Genomic DNA, 19,439 nt, shown 5'->3' with positions numbered 1-19,439 from the left:
AAGGCATACTCATCCAATGCTATTTCATTATCAGTTTCAATTGGGCCTGGTAACATTCCACTTGTGTAGTTCGGCTAAGGAAGCCCGGCTGATTGACGCGCATCGCATGTGAGCAGGGTATATACCCACCTGGTGATTGGGTATCGTGTCTAATGGCACTTACGGTTTTTTGCTGCCTCGATTTTATGGCATGCCTTTTTGCGATATTTGATTTTGATGGGCGCTTTGGCTTTTGCTCTTCGGTTGTGTTAAGCGGCGACATCGTTTGCTCTCCGCCAGTCAGCTATAGCCGTAGTATAGCTATAGTCAGTCAGTCAGCCAGTCGATCGGCGCTCGAAAGCGAAACTCACATGCGTCGCACCGGCTGCAGATACAGATACAAATACCCGTTCCGCAGATACAGATACTCGCACACCGTCCGCGAGTCAGGAGTCCGAATTCGCGACACGCAGTGAAGTTGTGCACGGCATCCGATTCATGAAAATTACCATTGCAAACGGCAAATTCAATTACCCGCTACGTCGCGTCAAGTGCTTCACAAGGAGAGAAGAAAAGGCAAATAAAGTGGTGAATAAAGTTAATTTCAAGTAAAAGTGCGAAAAGTGGAAATGCCAGTGCAACAGCAGCAGCAGTCCGCGGTCATTGGTCAGCAAGTGAAGATGGGCAGCGAGGAGCCACCGAGTGGCAAGCAGGCGCGCAGAAGGTGCGACAACATTTGCTATTTATTACAACACTATTTCGTATACCCATTTCTGACACACTTTCGGCGCTGCCACGTTGCGTATACGTCACGTGCGCACAAGTGACGAAAAGGCAGCAAAAACAAAAAGCCAGCATTTATTTTTGGCTGCGGCATCGAGAACCGCAGTGCAAATACAAGAAAACACAAATGCCGCCGCTTTGTTTATATGTTTTGCATTTTCGCAGGCCGTTTAACCAGTTTTCGATTTGCGATTTTCGATTTCGGTGACTCCCGAGGCGGCTAACGAGCTGCGCTAGACAGCAATGAAGTGTCCATAAATCAAGCGAGTCTGGCCTGGACCAGTAAATAATATAGCATAATATTAATAATAATAATAATAAGATATGAGCATATGATGCGAAGTGGATCGAACACTGTGTCACATGCGCGGGAGTTTATGATGGCTGGTGGATAAGCATCTTCGAAACATCAATCGCTGCCACTCGCCTCTTTGATTCGACGCGGTTTCATTGAATTTATTTATTAATCTAGCGAGCTAAATTGCTTCTACCTCGATCGCTGGCACACATAGTTTCTACGTCTATGTCCATAATTTATTATCGAACTTCAAATGTGTTCCGCCGCGGAAAGGTCTATGCAAATCCAAATATTTTCGCCGAAGGTGCGCGTCATAAGGCGAGTGAGTGATTTGAGTGTCAAGGCCACAAGGAAATCCGAATCCGTTATGGAAATCCGCATCGCGATAAAGCTTTCGATAAGTGACGTACTATCGGCCGTGTGTGATAAGTGATATCTGAAGTGGTTGCCATTCAATTGAGCCAGGAATCTTTCGGGTAAGTTTTCCAGTCATCGCAACCTTGAAGGTAAGTGTAAACAGGGCTATTAATCCCCTCATCCCTCTTCCCTCTTCCATCTTGATTCTCTCTTATCAAAAAGGGCGCGCCACTTCAGTCAATCTAAGCAATTTTATGGGTGTTTTCAAATTGATTATCACTCGCCTGCCACGGATTTTGTCATCTGTTGATTTATTTTATGGCACTTAATTATTTCATTTGTTTTATCTTTTTTTTGGACTTCAAAGCGGTTTTGGCTTGTCTTATCACTTGGGTAGCGCCACTCGAGACGAACTTGAGTGTTTTTCTACTTAAAAAGCACTTTTTCATTAACTCTAACCTCAGCTTCTGAGGTGTTCTGATAATTGGCGGAAATATTAAGCAAATATGACTGTCATATTTATACTTAATTTTAATTGCACAGCATGCATGACTCCATGTGTCCAAATATGGGAACGGTGGGTTTTCAATTGTTTACTCGGGACTGCGTGACTATGCTGTATACTAAATTTATTTGTTTAACTTATGTAAATAACAGACGTGTATCATATCATGGATTTGATGAGACAATCATATTTTAAATGACAGTTTGACTGGACAGATTGATTCGTAATGGCAGTAACACTCTTTCGAAAACCCTTTTTAGTCATTTCAAATTTATAATTATTATTCTTGTGAAATGTCGAATATTTTGGCAGTGTTCTGGAATGAACTCAGTGAATCATGATATGAATGTTTTTACTGGAATCAACGAAAACCCGTTTGCAAACTCCACTGGCGCTGCTTTGCACTGCTTGCCCGCAGCAAAGCGCATATCTACGTGAGCTAACTGCCTTGATAACGCTATCAAAAAGCTCGCTTGTGCTGGAAGGCGAATGTAGAATGTGCATGTAGAATGTCGAATTAGTGGTTGTCGACATTTGATAGCCAGAGTAATCATACGCCATGGTGTCCAGCTGCGACGTCGACTGCGCAGCCCAGCCGCAGTCGATCGCGCGTATTTAGTATTTAGCTGGAGGCCTTTTTCCACGCTCAATAGCAAACAAACCATCGATCGGAACGCAGGTTAGTTCGGCTCTCCGTGGTCCTCAGTGTGCGTTAATTAATTAGCAAAGCTGTCGCTTAATTTTATTATTTCTGAAGTGGGCAGAGAGTTGGTTTCGATATAAAAAGTGCTGCGGCAAATGCAGTGCGCAAAACGCGTTTTCGAATTGGCGGGCTTGCACTTTTGAATTTCGTGCACTGCTTTTTGGGTAAACGAAATAAAAAACAAAGAAAAAAAAAACAGTGAATAAGAGTGAATCAGAGTGTGGAATATTACCATATCTTGAGGAGAAGGAGAGTGAGTGGAATGCGTGATTTTGAGTGCGAGTTCTGCTTTGGCACGCGTATAATGGCCGATAAATGTTAATTTTATTCAAATATGCCTGGGTTATCTAGACTTTCAGCTTTCCATTTCTGTGCCTTATCGCCGCGACTGGCGGTAGTGAAGTAGTGTTCCCACTCCCACAGCGCCACTGGCTGCATTAAACTTTAACCAGTGATCAAACAAGCGAAGAACAATTGAAAACACCCAGGCAGGCAGGCGAGCACATTTATACATTTATTAATATTGTTGTTTACCGACTGCCGCATTATTGACTCGTAATTATGTGCATTATTTAGCATTTGCACCTGATGATGGGCGATGGGCGAGCCTGCAGCGGCGAAGGTAATTGCCAGTGATCCCACGATTGCGCAACTACCTCGGCGGGTAATTAGATAAGGTCGGATTGAAATTCAGCTGCAACAGATATCTATAGATACTGCCATTTGACATTCATCTAACACGAAAAAGCGAAAGCGACTCGAACGGAGAATGTTTATTTTTAAAAAACTGTGCCACGCTTTTTGGTTTTTTGGAAAACGTTTCCACTCTGTGTGCGCATACATTAGTTCTGCCCGCTGTTCTACTTTAGCTCTTTAGCTACACAAATATACTGACATATATACACATTCATATATATGTTTGCCCCGAACCATTGTTGTTGTTGTATACTAATTAGACGTCGGCTGGTGTGGCAGTCTTATCAAAATTATCATTGAAAAATAAGTATAGCAACGCGATTGGCGGGGTCACTCGATTCTTGATTCTCGATTCTCGATTCCCGCTGCTATAAAATGAAAAGCGGCCTGATAAGTACGAAACGGAATTTCTGGCCTTGGATCAGGCGATTTTGCATAGTGTCCGCGCCAAATTGATCATTTTATGATACCTTAAGTACCAATGTATTATGCGGGCACTCGCAAATATTTCCATGTATCTCCCACATACCAGTAAACCAGTATAAACTTGGCATTTGGTTCTCGCCTGAAGTTTTTTATCTGCGCAATTGGAGAACTTCAACTCACACTCCCACCAAAAACCGAAAAATGAAACCAAACAAAGTGTACAATTTTTCGGCTGCCTTGAAGGTCGCAGCGTCTGATAAAGTTGTTAGCAGACATTTTTTATAAGGGGGGGTTACAAAAAGATTTACAAGTGCCACATTATTAAATAAATATTTAGTTTCAGCCTTAGAGATCAGCATTTGAACAGCGATTTCAATTGCATCTTCTTAGAGTTTGATTAAACAGCTCAGTTCAATACTTTTCCAACTCTACGTCTAATTAGTGACTTACTAAACGAAGTCTCGATTTTATATAAGTTGGCACATGCCTTCGATTTAATCTTTTTGGGGGGAACTCACGAGCTAGTGCTAATCAAATTTGATAAATCAATCAAGTGGCGAATCGCGTGCTCCACTGCCAGATTAATGGCTCTATTAAACGGATCGCGAGTTGGCCCAGTTGTAAAGTCATCATATAATTGAGAAAACCGGTCGGACACGGAACAGTTGGCCAGGCTCAAATTGGGCCAGTCAAGTGTCCGATATGGACACTTCCTAAACTCGTATGGTAATTGCGCTTGACTAAGCCAGTTGCCGGTTTTAGGCCAAAACCCTGCGATTCTTCACAGTTGGTTGATGTCATTCAATCCCACGCCATCATATTTGCGCTTGGCAAACCGCCGCAGGCACTCGGAACTGCGATTAAGTTGGTTGCTTTGCCACTTGATAAGGTGCTCTGCCCTGGGGTTATCAATCGGGTTGTGATTCCAGCCGCCATTGAGCAAAGTGTAGTTCCAATTCAAGACTTTTGCAACAGGTTCGTTGCATAATGCCTCAGCTGCAGTTTAATTCTAGAGCCACTCAGCTCTTATCGCCTCGCACACTTTGGATTATCAGATGGACTGCACATACGTGTGGCCAAAAATAGCCGCTCGCACTTCTTGATTAGAAGCCACATCGGAACATAAATTCACTGGTGACCAGAGGGAATTCGTAACCTAGGTCACTGCCGAGTGATATCAGTGCTTGGCATAAGAGTTATTTGCCAGTAATTAGCAAATTGTCTGTCTAATAGTTAAGAAAGCTTTCCACAAATCACACAAATCATAGTGCGAGCAATCAGCTTTCGAGTGGCCCAACCTCGTGGCCAGCTGATAAGACATAGGCCGCTATTTTAGCCACCAAAGCAGGAACCTTCAGCTGCCGGAGCACCTGACTTGTTAGAGTCGTGTGCTGGGATCTCGTCGTATTCTTGACCACGTCTTAATGGCCCGCCGTATTTACAGCCGTAAATAAACGGGCCAACAACCTGTTGCGCAACCCGAGCGTCAGCAGTTTCCATTGCCCTGATAAGCCGCACAGATAAGAGAGCAGAACCTTGGCTCCAGGAAGAGGCTGCTATGAATGTAGATCAATGGGGTCTAGGGCTTCCGCCTGTGGCACCATAATGAGCTTCAATTACAATCCAGCTGGCAATTGGAATGCCATAAAGAGGTATAAATACACACGTTGTTTCACTTCAATAAGTCGGCACCCGATCGCTATCGCAATGTGGAAGAGCCATAAATGCGGGGCGATGTCAAAAGTCTGACGAGTAAATCCGATTTGAGTTGGCCCAATTATTGGCCAAATTAAGCCTGTGATATTGCGCCGCCAGACACCGCCAATCCCAATACACCATCACTCAGCTCGACGATATCAGTTATCAGCCGAGTGACAGTGGTTGTGGCGTGCGGTTTATGGCCAACATTTTAGGGCCACTAGCGAAAATCACTTCTTAAGCAGCAACAGCCATTAGCCATTAGCAAACAGCCATCAGCAAACAGCTTTCAGTTATCAGCGGCTTATCAGCACGGATTGATTAGCTGTTCTTCAGGCTAACAAGTTTTTTACGACGCGCTTCTGGCCGAAGGTTTATCACTTTATCGCTTTATCACTCTATCACCAACTTAGTCATAATTAGCTAATAACAACGCGCACTGATAAGGAAGCTCCTCCCGAAGCTTCCCAAAAGCTGGCGATCGAAGCTCCACATCGAAAGCTGCACATCCTCGCAGCTGAGCTTTTGTGCCCGTTCTTATCGCACACCTCTGTTAATTAACAGACCCCACTTCCGCCAACATCAGCCATTAGCACTAACCAAAATCCCCAAAAAAGGCGGACCTAGAACCGCCCAGTCACGTCCCATCACTTAGACAAACGACGAGAATGGATTATAATTTTAATACTAATAATTAAGAGCCATTTGGGCGCTCGGGGCATCGAAAAGTGGGAAATCGTGGAGCATGCAGCGATCCCATGAATGATACGTGATCCTTCTGGGCATCGCAAATATGCGCAAATATGATGAAGGCGCAGGTGGTAATTAAATTATTAGCTTGTGCTTTGCATTCGATGGCTGGTGGTGTGATTTATTTTTAAACTTTCGTTCCATCGCGTGTTGATTGTTTTGCTTTTTAATCTCTTTGTCTCTTGCCAAAACGTGTCGCTCTCTTTTGACCAACTGTCAATGAGTTGGCCAAACATTTGCTCTTGGCCAAGGGCCAAAAGACCTCTGCAGTGCTATTTTCTCCACGATTTTATGGCCATGGAAAGCGATAAAAAACATTAGGCGTGGTCAGGGAGGGTCAAAAGTTCTGAATAGATCACCTGAGTTGAGCTACTGTTAGTTTGTTTATGCAACACAGCGGTGATTTGAAAATATTTGCTGTAAATTATTATTATTTATTGCCAGCTGCCGCTGCAATTGTTATTGAGACACATAACTACGCAAATTGCGTGCCATTTGATAGACAGGCGTGCCGAGATTTGCCGTGATTTGTTTGCCACATTGCGTACCCCGATTCACGCAACGCATCCTCAATTGCAGCAATTGCAATTGATAGGCATATCGACGGTGGTAATTGATAGTGCGGCACTCTGTTATCAATACGCAGTGGCCAGCTTCAATTGCCAGCGCGTCACGCATTTGCACAGCATAGCAGTGTTCCGCCCACCGCCCTTAAAACACTGTAAATAATCATGGCGATTTTCAGTATCAGTTACAGTGTAATGCCAAGTTTACAGCTGGGATTTATGATCGTCATGCTATCAAAATGACGTATTTCGGGGGCTATATTTACTGATAATGCCAGCAATTATTGCTGAGCTGATTTGCCTTGGCCCATATTTTAAAACTAGTTACTTATTAAAAAATTTCTTGGTCTTTGGTTTATATAATACAAGAATCATCAAGCAATTTGAAATAATAAAAAGACTATCTTTTAGCTCTTTATTATTACAATAATTCTGGCAAACTACTGTGAATGATAGCTTGTTTTTACAAGTTCGCTAGCTAAAAACCAGTATGTCAGTTAATATCTGCCCTTGCTTCCATGGAATATCAGCCGTATTGCTTCTCACATTTTATAACGCTCCAAGCCCGCTGGCCAGGAGAGTGGGAGCGAGAAGGAGCATCGCTCCAGAGATAATCGCACAAGGCGAAAGAAGCAGAGAGCCGGCGAGAGCAGCGAATGAGCGTTTAGGATGCTCATAAATTCTGGACACTTGACTTTTTTATGCTCACCAGTAGGATTCGCTAATTTCCCAGCCTTTGTGTGTGTTTGTGGTTTGCTTCTCGAAGTAAGTGTGTGTGTGTGTGTGAAAGTATCTGTGTGTGAATTGTGGGGCTCTCTCACAGGGGCTAAAAATGGGCTTTTGATTTACGCAATATTATATAGACACAGATATAAATATTTGCCTATGGCTACTCCACCGCCTCAGATTGACATTGACAGTCGCGCTGCCGCTTTGTGAATTTTCACCAGCTCCGGAAAAGATTTATTATACAGTGCGATCTGCGATTTGCGTTCTGCGATCTTGAAGAATTAGTTGGACAAGTGTCAAAATGAGCCACGAGATTCGGTAAATATCGCGCACTCAAAATCGAAGAAAGTCCAAAATAAGAGCACTTTCAAGTGTGTGAACAAAAACGGGCATTTAACAATCACAATAAACGGATTAATTCGCAGCGTTGTGAACTCCAATTGAATCGAGTGGCTCTCAAGCGATAAGAGTGACAAAGATTGGTTATTGTTTTACGACCATACCATGATTTGATTCGCTTGTTTTTTGGGCCATTTATCTATAAACCTAATTGACAGCCGAACGGCAATCACCAGTCGTACTATATTTAGTACACGGTACTTCAAGTCAGTCCAAACATCGATGCCATTCGCTCGGTGACCTTTCCACAGCAGGCATCGCGTTTCGGATCAGCGGCATAGGAAGTTTGGAAAATCGATGTCATGTCAATGAACCGCCAGCAGCAGGGGATGGATTCGCAAGGGGTGGAAAACGCCCTGGAAATCATCCAGGAAGCAGAACAGTTGCAAAGGTCTTGAACTACAAAGTTCAACTAGAACTACGAAGTTGCACAATAGTCCAGATTGTAGGAGTGTGTCGAGGAGATTAGGTGCGAATCGGAGGGCTTAGGGAATCGATGGGATGGCATTAGATAGGATATGATTGATGAGCTGCCTAAGCAGCTCTACTTAGGTCTACTTAGGTCTACTTAGAGCAGAGAAAGAGACGGCTGCTGCCGTGCGACAGAGAGGGTAGCAGCTCGCTGTTTAGTGTGGCATTATTCAAGCGCTTCTCTGGCCATTTCAGTTGCTGTAAGGTGTTCAAAATGAAGGGATCGACGCTGGACAAAATCTCCGCCTTCCTCGGCGAGCTCATCGGCACCGGCATCCTGGTCTTCCTGGGCTGCATGGGCTGCGTGAAGACGGACCTCTTCCCCAACAGCCATCTGCAGATTGTGCTCAACTTCGGCTTCGCCGTCCTCATCGCCATCCAGTGCTTCGGCTGCGTCTCCGGCGCCCATCTGAATCCCGCCGTCACCGTGGCCGCCTACATCTACGAGATGGTCAGCCTGCGCATGGCCTTTGCCTACTTCGCCGCCCAAATGCTGGGCGCCTTCATCGGCTACGGCCTGCTCAAGGTCCTGCTCCCCGGGCCCACACTCTCCGTGGGCGCCGGGCTCTGCGTGACCTTGCCCCACGCCAGCGTAACCCCGGGCCAGGCCTTCGGCATCGAGTTCGTCATCACCTCCATCCTGGTCATCGTCTGCTGCGGCGTGTGGGATCCGCGCAACTCCAAGTTCCACGACTCCGTGGGCATTCGCTTTGGCCTGGCCATCGCCTGTCTCGCCTGCGCTGCCGTAAGTTCAACCCAAAATCCATTCTTGAATGGAATCCAACTGCGGAAGATGGTTATTAACCAGAGAGTTATTCGTTTTAGGGACCCTTCACCGGCGCCAGCATGAATCCGGCCAGGTCCTTCGCCCCCGCCCTGTGGAACAAGCACTTCGAGAGCAACTGGATCTACTGGCTGGCCCCGCTGAGCTCCTCCGCCATCACCGCCTACGCCTACAAGATCGTCTTCCGCCGCGAGGTGGTGGAGGCGGAGATCACCTCCAACGAGAAGCTGCGGCAACTGGAGGACGTCCAGCTGTCGTAGAGCCACAGCCACAGCCACAGAGATTGCTGTGGGGAAAGCCTTAACTAATTTAGTTAATATCTAAGATGCCGAATTTTATAATAATGCATTCGTTGTACGCTACTGTTAGCAGTGTCTTCACAAAGTGCTCGAACCTTTCGATGGCAATCAAGTGTACACTCAAGCCTTTGAAAGCATAAACGACTTGGTGAACACCCTAATTGCCTTCAGTAATAAAGAACATCGAGATCTGTAATCTATAACAAACCAACAACTGCGTTCTTTAATGGTTTTTACACAAGATTGTAAATTGAAAGTATGGTAGTTATTTGGGGATTTTCCAGGGAAATGCTGTGTGTTTGATAACTCACATTATCTAAGCACTTTTCATTGTTCCCATTAGAGGTCTTAACTTGATTGACTCTAAGTAACTACGTGGCTTGAATTTCTATAAGCTTTTTGCAAAAATTGAAACTGAAAAAAGCCCCTGAACTTAAGCAGTCTTTGGAAAATCTTGTCATAAGATTTTCCAATATTTTAGTACCTCCAAATCGACCAATCAAATTGCCCCTGAAAGTCATTATCAGGGGCGCTTACCAACCAACTATATCCAGTTATGGTACGTTACCTACTCTATTTGGGACCATAGTCCAACTACGGAGCACAAATGATGTATGTGCCATGTGGCTTAAAAGGGAACTAAGTGCTATGGGTGATATGCTAATGCTGGATTCACGCCACTCTTCTGAAATTCCTGAATATCATGGGGCGATTCCTTCGAGTAGCTTTCGAACACCATAGGCCAGGTTTATTGGCCTTGTTGTGGCGATTCATCGATTCAGACACTGGCTGGCACAAGACGTAGAAGTATTGGCCAAGGAAACGGCGCCCCGTTCGCTGTTCGCCGTTCGATAAAGATCTTAATGAGATAAGATTGAGCACAAATCGGAGCGAAATGGCAGTGGCGCTTATCAGGCCGATAATTACGGCTGAGCAAAGCCCCCGAAAATCGCCTTGATGGATTGATCCATCCTGAATGGTTTGGCAGGGGGCAGGGGGCTGGTCCCAAATCTGCGCTCGATAATTAGCATTAAGGTTTTATAATGGATTTTGATTGATTGCCGTAAATTTGCTGGCGCGTTGGGTCACTTGGGGCAGCCGCCCAAGCATTTCGACAGTAGAGTTCCGTCAGCATGTCGCAACAGAAGCAAAAATCACTGGAGTCCAATCCCACCGCCAGGTGGCGCCTGGAAGGACACCACCGAAGTGCGATAGCCTGCTTCTTCGGAGAATTTGTGGCGACTGCCGTCTTCGTCTTCATCGCCTGCATGGGCTGTGTGGAGACGCCCCTCTTCCAGAACTCGCACTTCCGCAGTGGCCTCACCTTCGGCCTGGCCATCCTCATTGCCATCCAGTGCTTCGGCTCCGTCTCCGGTGCCCATCTGAATCCGGCCATCACCTTGGCCGCCTGGCTGTACGGCGTGATCGGCTGGATCAGGGCCATCGCTTACTTCGTGGCCCAGGCTGCCGGAGCCCTGATTGGCTATGGTCTCCTGGTGGCTGTGCTGCCGGAGAGCGCCATCCAGGGAGTGGACAACCCGGCGGGTGTTTGCGTGACAGTTCTGGCCCCCGGGATCAGCGAACTGCAGGGTGTCTTCATCGAGTTTCTCATCACCTGCTGCCTGGTCATGGTGGCCTGTTCGGTGTGGGATCCGCGCAACGCCAAGCTCCAGGACTCCGTGCCCGTGAGATTCGGCCTCACCGTATCCTGTCTGATCCTCACAGCGGTTGGTATTGTTGTGCTTCTCACTATCCGAAGTGTACTGAATGGGGATTCTTGTTTTTAGGGCCTCTTCACGGGAGCCAGCATGAATCCGACCAGGTCCCTGGGTCCCGCCGTTTGGAACGACTCCTGGGCACACCACTGGATCTACTGGGTGGGTCCTTTGGTGGCAGGAGCTGTGACCTCGCTGATCTATCGGATGGCTTTCAAGGGCGACGAGGAGATCGATCTGAGAAGTTCCGATGCCAGGATACGAATGATCGGCGAGGTGGTAGTAGTGCAATAGGTCTAAATCGAATAATAATCTATATATATATGTAATTGCTAGTTGTAAAAAAAGAACCACGAAATAAATTAGGTCAATTATTAAGTAATCAAGCAGCACTTGTATTATTTTCATAGCATACAGTTGGGATGAGGCGATATTGGCACTTTTTTGGAGGCTCTTCCAGCGAATAAATCCAGTTATTAAAAAGTCCATAGGTCTTTAAAAATAATTATCAATGGCCATCGATAAGAAGCCCTTTAAAATTGCTCAGTTTGATAGCGAGTGAAATAGTTTGTACGACAGCAGGCTTAAATCATATTGATTAGATGGCCTATAGCCACTGTCTAGTGGGACACTAACTCACTGCCTTGTCACGTTCTGAATTGTCTTGCAACGTCATAAAGTGGACACACGCACTCGACTGAATGGAGCACACCAAGCCAAATGTTCGGCGATAGTTGCTTACAAGTACATAGCTCCACTGACTGATAACCCACCTAAGGCGATTAGACGAGATTGCCAGCGATTAAGAGCCGGCGATAGAGTATGCGATTCGCACCATTGAGTACTTGGCCTGGAGTGCAGTCCACGTCGGACCACGTCTCCGTTTAAGTCAATCGCTCGACTCGCCGGCAATCATGGCTACGTCCGCAAGGTGATTCCCGAGTTCCAAATTCCTTGAAATCTATGTTTAAAATCTCCAAAAATCTCTTCAAAAAGAATGATAGCACAGTGTGTGAACTTAAGCAGTGAAAACCATTTATTAAACCCTCAACTGAGAGCAACTTGTACTTACATGGGATAATCCTCTCTATTCCGCAGCCAATCCAACTGCTGGCTGCTGCAGCGCCGCCAGCTGGACAACATCACCACAGTTCTTGCCGAGATGATAGCCACCGCCATGCTGATGTTCCTCGGATGCATGGGCAGCGTCCAGAACTCCGTCTTCACCAACTCGAACTTCCAGAGCGCCGTGAACTTTGGCTTCGTGGTGCTGATCTGCATCCAGTGCTTCGGGTGTGTGTGTGGCGCCCATCTAAATCCCGCCGTCACCCTGGCCACCTACGTCTACAACATAATCTCGCTGCCGATGGCTGTGGCCTACTTTGTGGCCCAGATGGTGGGCGCCTTCATTGGATACGGACTGCTGAAGGCGGTGCTCCCGGAGAGCGCCATCTACAGCACGGACACCCCCAATGGCGTGTGCCTCACGTCGCTCAACAGCACCCTGACCCCTTGGCAGGGCCTGGCCGTGGAGTTCCTGATCACCTGCGTCCTCATCTCCATCTGCTGCGGCGTCTGGGATCCCCGCAATGCCAACAAGCAGGATTCGGTGCCAGTGCGATTTGGACTGGCCATCGCATGCCTGTCGCTCACAGCGGTAAGTTGGTTATTGAGTCTATATTTTGTAATCCACCTCACCAACTTTTTGTCCGAGTAATAACGATACTGATAGTGATGTCTGCTCTTAAGAAATATCAGATTGAAGTCCACTATGCTAAAATTCGAATCACTATCTGTTTCTAATTTATCAGGCCACTGCACTTGACTTTCTCGCTATCGATGAGAACCTTTCTTCAAATGGCAGATAATCAGTTTTAATACACACATGAAATAAAATCAATATTTTGTGTTGCCAAATAGGCGAATGATAATATTTCCATCTTATCAAAATAGAAACTTCTTGCAAGCACTTCTTTAATAAGCATTTTAAAATCCCCGTGCAGGGCCAACTGACTGGAGCTAGTATGAATCCAGCCCGATCTTTCGCACCTGCGATCTGGAACGGAGCCTGGGATGACCACTGGATCTACTGGGTGGGTCCCATGGCGGCTGCCCTGGTCACCTCGGTGATCTACAAGCACGCCTTCCGGCGGGAGCTGGAGAATTCCGAGGTGGACGAGACGACGATGTCAACCAAGCGAACCTCGGAGGCGGAGCTCGCCTAGATGGATGTACTGCCCATAGGACAAGTTATCTTTTAAGTTCGTGTGAGTTGAAAGCGGTTAGTTTTAAGTGCGAAGCGTGCAAATAAATACCTTATATGATTCCTACGGCTGACGACTTTATATTTAATCTAATGTAAATGCTACGCTTATCTGTATCAGATTATTTTCACGGCACCGCGCACTGCTTATCGTAAATATTTAATGGCTCAAGCACTTGATCAAATAAACCACACGGTAGCCAAAAACGTCGAGCTTAAGTTTATTGTTACACACTCCGCTCAGTTGCACACGGGAATTTCCAAGGGCTTATAACGTGGCGTATACGCATTGTTCCAGACAAAGGGAACCATGATGGCGGCCAAGATCTGGCCAGTCAGCTGCATCAGAACCGAGTCCGGATTGCCGTAGTAGATGGCGGGCACTAATGTCCTGGCGGGATTCATACTGGCTCCTGTCAGTTGCAGCTGCAAGAAATGCATTTACAGATATAAATGATTCACTGCACCTAAAGCCTTTAAACTTACCCCAGCGAAACTGCAGGCGACCACCAGGAGTCCCATGCGAATGGTGACCGAGTCGAGGAACCTTCCGTTCCGCACATCCCACAAGGCGCACCATCCGAGCACCAAGACCGCGGTCAGCAGGCACTCGATGGTGACGACCTGGGCAGTGGACAGAGAGTGCATCGGTTGCACCAGGCAAATGCCCGGCTTGGCTTTGGCCACCACTTCCTTGGGCAGCAGTTGCAGGAGCAAGAAGTATCCGGCGAATGCCCCAGCCATCTGACAGGCCACATACATCAGCATCACTTCCAGGGCGATGTAGCCCAAGAAGTAGCAGGAGATCGAGATGCAGGGATTCGCATGGGCTCCGGATACGAAGCCAAACACATGCATCACCACCATCACCGTCAGGCCATAATGAACGCTATGGAAAGGAGTATTAGCAGTGGGCTATTGTGAAAAACTCATTAGTAATCACCTGGCCAACAAGAATTTGTTCTCACCACCTTGGTTCATTGACTCCCCCATGCAACCGAGCAAAATCAGTAGAGCAGTGGCACTGAACTCAGTGGCTGCGCGTATAAAGGTAAAGAGGTCCCAGATCATCGTGGATTATCCGATCACAGACGATTTGAGCAACAAACTAACTAACTAAAAGATTACTGTGTAACTATACATGAGTTTTGATTGTCCTCCTGCCGAATTCGAGTATTGAAGTGGGTGCTTAACAAATTTATTCGCAAAGCAAGAGGCGTTAGGTTTACTTGGATGATTTCTTTACTCTTTTTGAATTAGGTTACAAAATCTAGAATGCGTGGAGATACTTATTAAACAAATTTAACGTAAAGCTTAAGCATGTTTCGGGGGGCTTATAAGATCCTTACTTTTTTGAAGACAAGAGAAACCATGTTTTTATGGTACGTACTTCCGTTGTGTGAATTCCCTTCAATCCACCCTTTCATTGCAGTAAGAGACGGCCGTTCAGCGATCTATTTGACAAAGGAGGCAGAGGCAGTGGCGGTATCGACACGTATCATGTTGTGTGTATCTTTTGTTATCCATTATTTCTATGACTTATAAAGAACATTATCCCGCCAGAAACATTTGCAAGGTAACAAGGGAAAAGAGGCAAGGATCATGGAGCTAACCGCACAAATCGAGTCACTTGAATTGCAGATCAAAGCCCTCGAAAAAAGTAAATCAGCTGAGGCGAAGACTGCAAAGGGCGAACTTATATTAGTGCTCAAAGAGCTTAAACAAGCCCTCCGAAACATAAGAATGAATAAATAGTACTAAAACTGTAACTAATACTGTTCTTCTAATGGTTAATGGTGGATATTTTACACTTATTTGACATGCGTTACCAATGCGCCACCTATGGGACAGCTAGAATGCATAGCATACTTTTTGGCATAGCGAGGAATAAGATAAATATGTGGTTGGTTATATATATTTCAGTTTACTAAAAAGCTAGTTTGTAGTTTCATAAAAACTTTGGAATAACTTTCAAACTTTTTGAAATAATCAAAATTAGCTGGTTTCATTTTCGTAAACATGCACATAAACCCAATAATTCGATCTATTCTCAACCATTTCAGAGGTCGCACCATCAGGTAAGTTGCATCCAGTGATAGTATAGATAAGATGTTGTGCTCATCTTCGAACATAGAAATTATCTGGTTGTCTTGCCCGATCACAGTCGCATAGATAAACAGCTAAAGCTGGAGGATCTGCGAAGTGTAAGTTCCATACCATACACGATAGATGATAGATCAAACCCCATTCATACGTCGACAGGAACGTGGAGTCTTGGATCTGCGATCCCATGAGCTGGCACTCCAGCAAAAGCGCGTTGAGGCCAATCTAACCGATCTGACGCGCTGCATCAGGGGCATGGAGTTCGATGCGAAGGTGCATTCCAATCCCGGGAGGAAGGAGAGGAAGCAGGCCCCGCTAAGTGATAAGAAATCACCCAAAGTTGGTGATTTCAGCGAATAGCAAAATCCCCTCGGGGGCTTCCCAATCCCAGGGGCACTAGTATACGCGGCGTATAAAAACAAACACTTGCTGGAGGCTGGCATTCAGAAACACTTGAGATTGTCAGTCATGAAGCTATTCGCATTGAGCTGCCTGCTCATTTTGGGCCTCCTCGGCTTCCTCGCTGCTCCAGGAGCCGCCTCGCCATCTCGTCACAGTGGACCAGGATCCGGACCTGGATCCGGAAATCCGTTCAGATCTCCAGGCCCACAGCAACGGCCATTCTACTACGACGCTCCGGTTGTAAAACCGAAGACTATGTACGCTTAACGTTAAGAATGAAACAATAAAAGATTTGAAACGGCTAAACTAAATTAATCGCTGAGTTTTCTTATCACAAATCAAAGCGGCCTTCACACACATCTGCGCACGATTTATAAATTGCGTGATATTTATTTAAACATAAATTACAAATTCTAAACTTTATATCAAAATAGCTGCTTTTACCCATACGTCAAATCCACATTGTATATCCATAGTTGTAAGATGTTTTTCTGCCACACACTTTTCGTTAAATCCCAAAGTTAAGAAACCATGTTTGCTTTCACGCGAATTCTAGGATCCATGTCATGCACCAGACCATTTCAATCACAGGTGCTCTGTCGAGAAGGTGTTGGGTGTGTATCTGAATTTTGGCAATTTCCAAAAATGCAAACATTGAGCATATCCTGTATCAGTTGGCCTCCTAAGGAGTTACTCCGAAATTTACAGAGGCATCATTACCAAGGTATAAAAAACAATATTCTATACATATTTCCTCTCACGTAAGTTTAGTTTATTCAAATAAACACTATAACTACATTTCAAGATCCCACAGACGTCAATTCGCCGACAAGTTTTCCGAGAAGGGCAGAGGCGAGGAACTTAACTATGTTCTCAAGCTCGTAAGTATCGAAAGTAATTTATGTTAAGAAAAACCAAGCAGAATAGGGTATTCCATAGGCCTCAGAGCAATTTATGAAGATCAAAAAGAACCGGGTTAAAGAAATCGCCAGTGATATCGAGGAACTGGAAGAGGAGATCAAGAAATTGGAATCCCGGACTAGCCACCAATCAAGGAAAACTAAGGAGCTTCTCATAGAGGAGTTAAAAACCCTGAAGGAGCTGCTGCAGCGATTCAAAACGAGTCTCGAAAAATGAGCTGAATAAAATCTATCAAACGGTAGGCTATGTGATTAAAGTTGTACATAAAAACTCTACCTTGCAATAGTTAATATTTATATAGCAAATTCCAAATTATTTCAATAGGTTCTGGCTAGCACCGTGAGGATACAATGTTGAAGGTGGTTGAGAGGCTTATCCAACTGTTGCGGCCCAGAATGTGCCAGTTTGCACAATCCAACAAGTAAGTTAGTTCTATAAGTAAACAATAGCTGCGAAATTAATGCATTTTTCCATATAGGAACATATCCAAGCATTTGTTCGAGAAAGCTAGAGCGGAGGAGAACATTCATTTCCTTAAACTGGTTTGTGGTCTCGAAATGCCAAATTAATCACTCTATTAACTTAACTTCACACAGCAAAGAGAACAGCTAAAGACGCTGCGGCAAAAGATTCTCAGCCAGAAGAACGAAGTCACAACCAAGATCATCAAGGTGGATAAGCAGATACAATCGATGGAAAAGAAGGAAACCGAAGGCTCGCAGAGGAACCATGAACAAAATTAATAAAGTGTGGCAGACATCATAAGTTTGGTTTTGTTTTGTATTTTATTTAAAATAATTTGTATCTCTCATTTACACGCTTTACAAAGAAGCCTTCTACGACAACTGAAGCCCAGTTCGCGGCCTTTTCAAGCCCCTCTTTAAAGTGGGAGCCTGCTTATACGTACTGTATATATATCATATATGGTAACAATTTGTTTTGCAGCGCAAATGGAAAATATGAATTAAAAAGAACTTTCATTTAATATGGCATTCAAACAAACATATATAGGGGTCGTATATATATCAACATAGTCTATACAAAGATACAAATAAATACAAGTAAGAATCAAAATCAGAGACAACTGCCGATTGTATGATGCATTGACATATATAGGTCTCGTTCTTCTCTTAGTACTATGCAAAATAATCATGTGTGCATTTCATAATTCTTTAAATCGTTAGTTGTGGTGGTAGCAGAAGTCAAGAACGTAAGTACAATACATTTGTGGTAGTTGAGCAACTTGGAGAGAGTGGTTCCCATACGAACTAAAACTAGTAACTAACTAAACTTGACTTGACTTGGTCAAGTGCTGGTTAGGCCAGAAGAGAGTGTGTCTGTGTGTCTGCTAGCTGAGTGTGTGCATCCTGTGTGTGTGCTTGTGAGGTAGGCGATTCATCATCATCATCATCATAAGATTATGGCATACTACTTCCGAGCGCCTCCTGATCCTCGCTGGGGTTCTTGGGTTCGGTTCTGTGTGTCGTGGTTCGGGGTTCGCTTCTAGCTTTCAAATACTGATCAACAATGCCAGGAATGTCTCTCTGTGTGTGTCGGGTTGGATGTGTAGCTGTGGATCCTGCTTTCAACTTAAGACTAACTCTACGGCTAACTCTAGTCGATTCCCAGTCACGCTCTCTGCCTGCGAACGTGACCGCGGTGACAAGCTTTAAATCTATAAACTAATGTAACATGAAACGGCGATGGGCTGCTGCCGCTGCTGCTGCTGCTCCTTCTGCTGCTGCACTGCCTCCTAACTGGGCAGTCGCTTGCTGGCCAACTCCAGCTGCAGCTTCTGCAGCGCCAATGTCTTGTTGATCTCCACCAGGTCGCGACTGTGCTTGGCCGCCTGCAACTGCACCTCCAGGATCTTCATGCGCATCATGTGCTCCTTGCTCTGCATCTCCATGAACATTCGCAGCTCAAAGTTGTTGCTGCTGCTGTTGGCATTGCTGCTGGCCGCCGTTCCCGTCATGGCCAGTCCATTGCTGCTGCTGCCGGACCGCTCCAGAGCCTGACAGTCCGAGGATGCTGGCACCGACGTGGCCAGGGCTGGTGTCTGGTCCTCGCTGCCCAACAAACTGCCACTGCTGGTCCGCTGTCTCTTGGACTGTGGCTTCATGCTTTCCTCGTCGTCCTCGTTGTTGTTGTTGTTGTTGTTGTGCTGGTGATGCATAGCGACTTGGGCCTGTGCCTGGTGCTGGTGAATGGCGGCCGCTGCCGCTGCTGCTGCACTGGGAAACTGGCCAGATCGGAGGGCATTCAGGGCCTCCAGCGTGGCGGATATGTTGTTCATGTTGAAGTTGGCCTGGAAGCCGGACATGTCACCTCCTCCGGCCATAAAGGCACCGCTCGAATCCAGGGCATTAGCTGCGGAGATTGTGGCGGGACTCTCGGCCTCGTGAATTCCATTGCGACTGATGCTGTGATTGGGCGACACACTGAGGCGCTCGCCGCTGCCGTGGATGTCGCTCTGGTTGAGGTGGTGATTGTTGAAGGTCTCGTTGAAGGTCTCGTTGTTCTCCTCCTCCTTGATGTCCACATCGCACAGTTCCTGCGGCGGTGTGCGGCTGCTGCTTAAATGAAGAATGC

General features: G+C 45.8%; 9 protein-coding genes across 15 annotated transcripts in view; 7 read left to right on the top strand and 2 right to left on the bottom strand.

The window, feature by feature from the left end:
* Positions 1–2,457: 2,457 nt before the first annotated feature.
* On the top strand, positions 2,458–9,654 carry LOC120444740 (aquaporin AQPcic). Of its 3 annotated transcripts, none has more exons than XM_044005796.1 (3): positions 2,458–2,601; positions 8,556–9,105; positions 9,186–9,654. In XM_044005796.1, the coding sequence occupies exons 2-3, from the start codon at positions 8,575–8,577 to the stop codon at positions 9,402–9,404; spliced, it is 750 nt and encodes a 249-aa protein (XP_043861731.1). In that variant the 5' UTR covers positions 2,458–2,601; positions 8,556–8,574; the 3' UTR covers positions 9,405–9,654. The 3 variants fall into 3 exon arrangements, with proteins under 3 accessions (XP_043861731.1, XP_043861730.1, XP_039480601.2); XM_044005795.1 differs by lacking the exon at positions 2,458–2,601 and adding an exon at positions 7,668–7,808; XM_039624667.2 differs by lacking the exon at positions 2,458–2,601 and adding an exon at positions 8,183–8,280.
* A 77-nt stretch (positions 9,655–9,731) lies between these two features.
* On the top strand, positions 9,732–13,488 carry LOC120444855. The gene is made up of 5 exons (XM_039624817.2): positions 9,732–11,170; positions 11,231–11,447; positions 11,978–12,089; positions 12,257–12,815; positions 13,162–13,488. The coding sequence occupies exons 1-5, from the start codon at positions 10,577–10,579 to the stop codon at positions 13,381–13,383; spliced, it is 1,704 nt and encodes a 567-aa protein (XP_039480751.2). The 5' UTR covers positions 9,732–10,576; the 3' UTR covers positions 13,384–13,488.
* A 138-nt stretch (positions 13,489–13,626) lies between these two features.
* On the bottom strand, positions 13,627–14,633 carry LOC120444856 (aquaporin-2). Of its 2 annotated transcripts, none has more exons than XM_039624818.2 (3): positions 14,365–14,633; positions 13,908–14,310; positions 13,627–13,847 (listed from the first exon to the last, which is right to left on the bottom strand). In XM_039624818.2, exons 1-3 carry the CDS (start codon positions 14,490–14,492, stop codon positions 13,662–13,664), a joined length of 717 nt encoding a protein of 238 aa, XP_039480752.1. In that variant the 5' UTR covers positions 14,493–14,633; the 3' UTR covers positions 13,627–13,661. The 2 variants fall into 2 exon arrangements, with proteins under 2 accessions (XP_039480752.1, XP_039480753.1); XM_039624819.2 differs by having other exon boundaries at positions 13,908–14,336; positions 14,393–14,530.
* On the top strand, positions 14,616–15,190 carry LOC120444858. Its single transcript, XM_039624820.2, has 3 exons — positions 14,616–14,803; positions 14,854–14,926; positions 14,985–15,190. Exons 1-3 carry the CDS (start codon positions 14,742–14,744, stop codon positions 15,174–15,176), a joined length of 327 nt encoding a protein of 108 aa, XP_039480754.1. The 5' UTR covers positions 14,616–14,741; the 3' UTR covers positions 15,177–15,190.
* A 172-nt stretch (positions 15,191–15,362) lies between these two features.
* Positions 15,363–15,884, top strand: LOC120445587. The gene is made up of 3 exons (XM_039626078.2): positions 15,363–15,499; positions 15,556–15,625; positions 15,684–15,884. Exons 1-3 carry the CDS (start codon positions 15,441–15,443, stop codon positions 15,882–15,884), a joined length of 330 nt encoding a protein of 109 aa, XP_039482012.1. The 5' UTR covers positions 15,363–15,440.
* Positions 15,885–15,992: 108 nt separating this feature from the next.
* Positions 15,993–16,237, top strand: LOC120445588 (immune-induced peptide 18). The gene has a single exon (XM_039626080.2). The coding sequence runs from the start codon at positions 15,993–15,995 to the stop codon at positions 16,191–16,193; it is 201 nt and encodes a 66-aa protein (XP_039482014.1). The 3' UTR covers positions 16,194–16,237.
* Positions 16,238–16,374: 137 nt separating this feature from the next.
* Positions 16,375–17,063, top strand: LOC120447198. 2 transcript variants are annotated; one of them, XM_039628691.2, is made up of 4 exons: positions 16,378–16,540; positions 16,601–16,687; positions 16,741–16,807; positions 16,866–17,063. In XM_039628691.2, the coding sequence occupies exons 1-4, from the start codon at positions 16,458–16,460 to the stop codon at positions 17,061–17,063; spliced, it is 435 nt and encodes a 144-aa protein (XP_039484625.1). In that variant the 5' UTR covers positions 16,378–16,457. The 2 variants fall into 2 exon arrangements, with proteins under 2 accessions (XP_039484624.1, XP_039484625.1); XM_039628690.2 differs by having other exon boundaries at positions 16,375–16,687.
* Positions 17,040–17,612, top strand: LOC120447199. The gene is made up of 4 exons (XM_039628692.1): positions 17,040–17,085; positions 17,172–17,268; positions 17,326–17,389; positions 17,444–17,612. The coding sequence occupies exons 2-4, from the start codon at positions 17,198–17,200 to the stop codon at positions 17,588–17,590; spliced, it is 282 nt and encodes a 93-aa protein (XP_039484626.1). The 5' UTR covers positions 17,040–17,085; positions 17,172–17,197; the 3' UTR covers positions 17,591–17,612.
* Position 17,613: 1 nt separating this feature from the next.
* Positions 17,614–19,439, bottom strand: part of LOC120447196 — a 35,618-nt gene continuing 33,792 nt past the window's right edge. For 2 of the 3 annotated variants that reach the window (XM_039628687.2, XM_039628686.2), the window contains exon 5: positions 17,614–19,423. In XM_039628687.2, the coding sequence (XP_039484621.1) occupies positions 18,601–19,423 (823 nt within the window). In that variant the 3' untranslated portion in view covers positions 17,614–18,600. The remainder of the gene's footprint in view (positions 19,424–19,439) is intronic. The other variant, XM_039628688.2, reaches the window with a different exon arrangement.

The sequence above is a fragment of the Drosophila santomea genome, chromosome 2R, assembly GCF_016746245.2.
Source record: "Drosophila santomea strain STO CAGO 1482 chromosome 2R, Prin_Dsan_1.1, whole genome shotgun sequence".
NCBI classification, from domain to species: Eukaryota; Metazoa; Arthropoda; class Insecta; order Diptera; family Drosophilidae; genus Drosophila; species Drosophila santomea.
This window is presented reverse-complemented; position numbering and strand designations above follow the sequence as displayed.

What these genes read in the sequence shown, in the direction of transcription:
- LOC120444740 (XM_039624667.2), top strand. Translation starts at nt 8,192, where the DNA reads ATGTCAATGAACCGCCAGCAGCAGGGGATGGATTCGCAAGGGGTGGAA. An exon ending in GAAGCAGAACAGTTGCAAAG is followed by an intron (nt 8,281 to 8,555) that starts GTCTTGAACTAC and finishes TGGCCATTTCAG; the next exon opens with TTGCTGTAAGGTGTTCAAAA. An exon ending in CCTGTCTCGCCTGCGCTGCC is followed by an intron (nt 9,106 to 9,185) that starts GTAAGTTCAACC and finishes TATTCGTTTTAG; the next exon opens with GGACCCTTCACCGGCGCCAG.
- LOC120444855 (XM_039624817.2), top strand. Translation starts at nt 10,577, where the DNA reads ATGTCGCAACAGAAGCAAAAATCACTGGAGTCCAATCCCACCGCCAGG. An exon ending in CCTGTCTGATCCTCACAGCG is followed by an intron (nt 11,171 to 11,230) that starts GTTGGTATTGTT and finishes TCTTGTTTTTAG; the next exon opens with GGCCTCTTCACGGGAGCCAG. An exon ending in ATCATGGCTACGTCCGCAAG is followed by an intron (nt 12,090 to 12,256) that starts GTGATTCCCGAG and finishes TCTATTCCGCAG; the next exon opens with CCAATCCAACTGCTGGCTGC.
- LOC120444856 (XM_039624818.2), bottom strand. Translation starts at nt 14,492, where the DNA reads ATGATCTGGGACCTCTTTACCTTTATACGCGCAGCCACTGAGTTCAGT. An exon ending in AACAAATTCTTGTTGGCCAG is followed by an intron (nt 14,311 to 14,364) that starts GTGATTACTAAT and finishes TCCTTTCCATAG; the next exon opens with CGTTCATTATGGCCTGACGG. An exon ending in TCGCCTGCAGTTTCGCTGGG is followed by an intron (nt 13,848 to 13,907) that starts GTAAGTTTAAAG and finishes CATTTCTTGCAG; the next exon opens with CTGCAACTGACAGGAGCCAG.
- LOC120444858 (XM_039624820.2), top strand. Translation starts at nt 14,742, where the DNA reads ATGTTTCGGGGGGCTTATAAGATCCTTACTTTTTTGAAGACAAGAGAA. An exon ending in AGAGAAACCATGTTTTTATG is followed by an intron (nt 14,804 to 14,853) that starts GTACGTACTTCC and finishes CTTTCATTGCAG; the next exon opens with TAAGAGACGGCCGTTCAGCG. An exon ending in GTATCGACACGTATCATGTT is followed by an intron (nt 14,927 to 14,984) that starts GTGTGTATCTTT and finishes TTATCCCGCCAG; the next exon opens with AAACATTTGCAAGGTAACAA.
- LOC120445587 (XM_039626078.2), top strand. Translation starts at nt 15,441, where the DNA reads ATGCACATAAACCCAATAATTCGATCTATTCTCAACCATTTCAGAGGT. An exon ending in TTCAGAGGTCGCACCATCAG is followed by an intron (nt 15,500 to 15,555) that starts GTAAGTTGCATC and finishes CTTCGAACATAG; the next exon opens with AAATTATCTGGTTGTCTTGC. An exon ending in AGCTGGAGGATCTGCGAAGT is followed by an intron (nt 15,626 to 15,683) that starts GTAAGTTCCATA and finishes ATACGTCGACAG; the next exon opens with GAACGTGGAGTCTTGGATCT.
- LOC120445588 (XM_039626080.2), top strand. Translation starts at nt 15,993, where the DNA reads ATGAAGCTATTCGCATTGAGCTGCCTGCTCATTTTGGGCCTCCTCGGC.
- LOC120447198 (XM_039628690.2), top strand. Translation starts at nt 16,458, where the DNA reads ATGTTTGCTTTCACGCGAATTCTAGGATCCATGTCATGCACCAGACCA. An exon ending in CTATACATATTTCCTCTCAC is followed by an intron (nt 16,688 to 16,740) that starts GTAAGTTTAGTT and finishes AAGATCCCACAG; the next exon opens with ACGTCAATTCGCCGACAAGT. An exon ending in TTAACTATGTTCTCAAGCTC is followed by an intron (nt 16,808 to 16,865) that starts GTAAGTATCGAA and finishes GGTATTCCATAG; the next exon opens with GCCTCAGAGCAATTTATGAA.
- LOC120447199 (XM_039628692.1), top strand. Translation starts at nt 17,198, where the DNA reads ATGTTGAAGGTGGTTGAGAGGCTTATCCAACTGTTGCGGCCCAGAATG. An exon ending in CAGTTTGCACAATCCAACAA is followed by an intron (nt 17,269 to 17,325) that starts GTAAGTTAGTTC and finishes TTTTCCATATAG; the next exon opens with GAACATATCCAAGCATTTGT. An exon ending in ACATTCATTTCCTTAAACTG is followed by an intron (nt 17,390 to 17,443) that starts GTTTGTGGTCTC and finishes AACTTCACACAG; the next exon opens with CAAAGAGAACAGCTAAAGAC.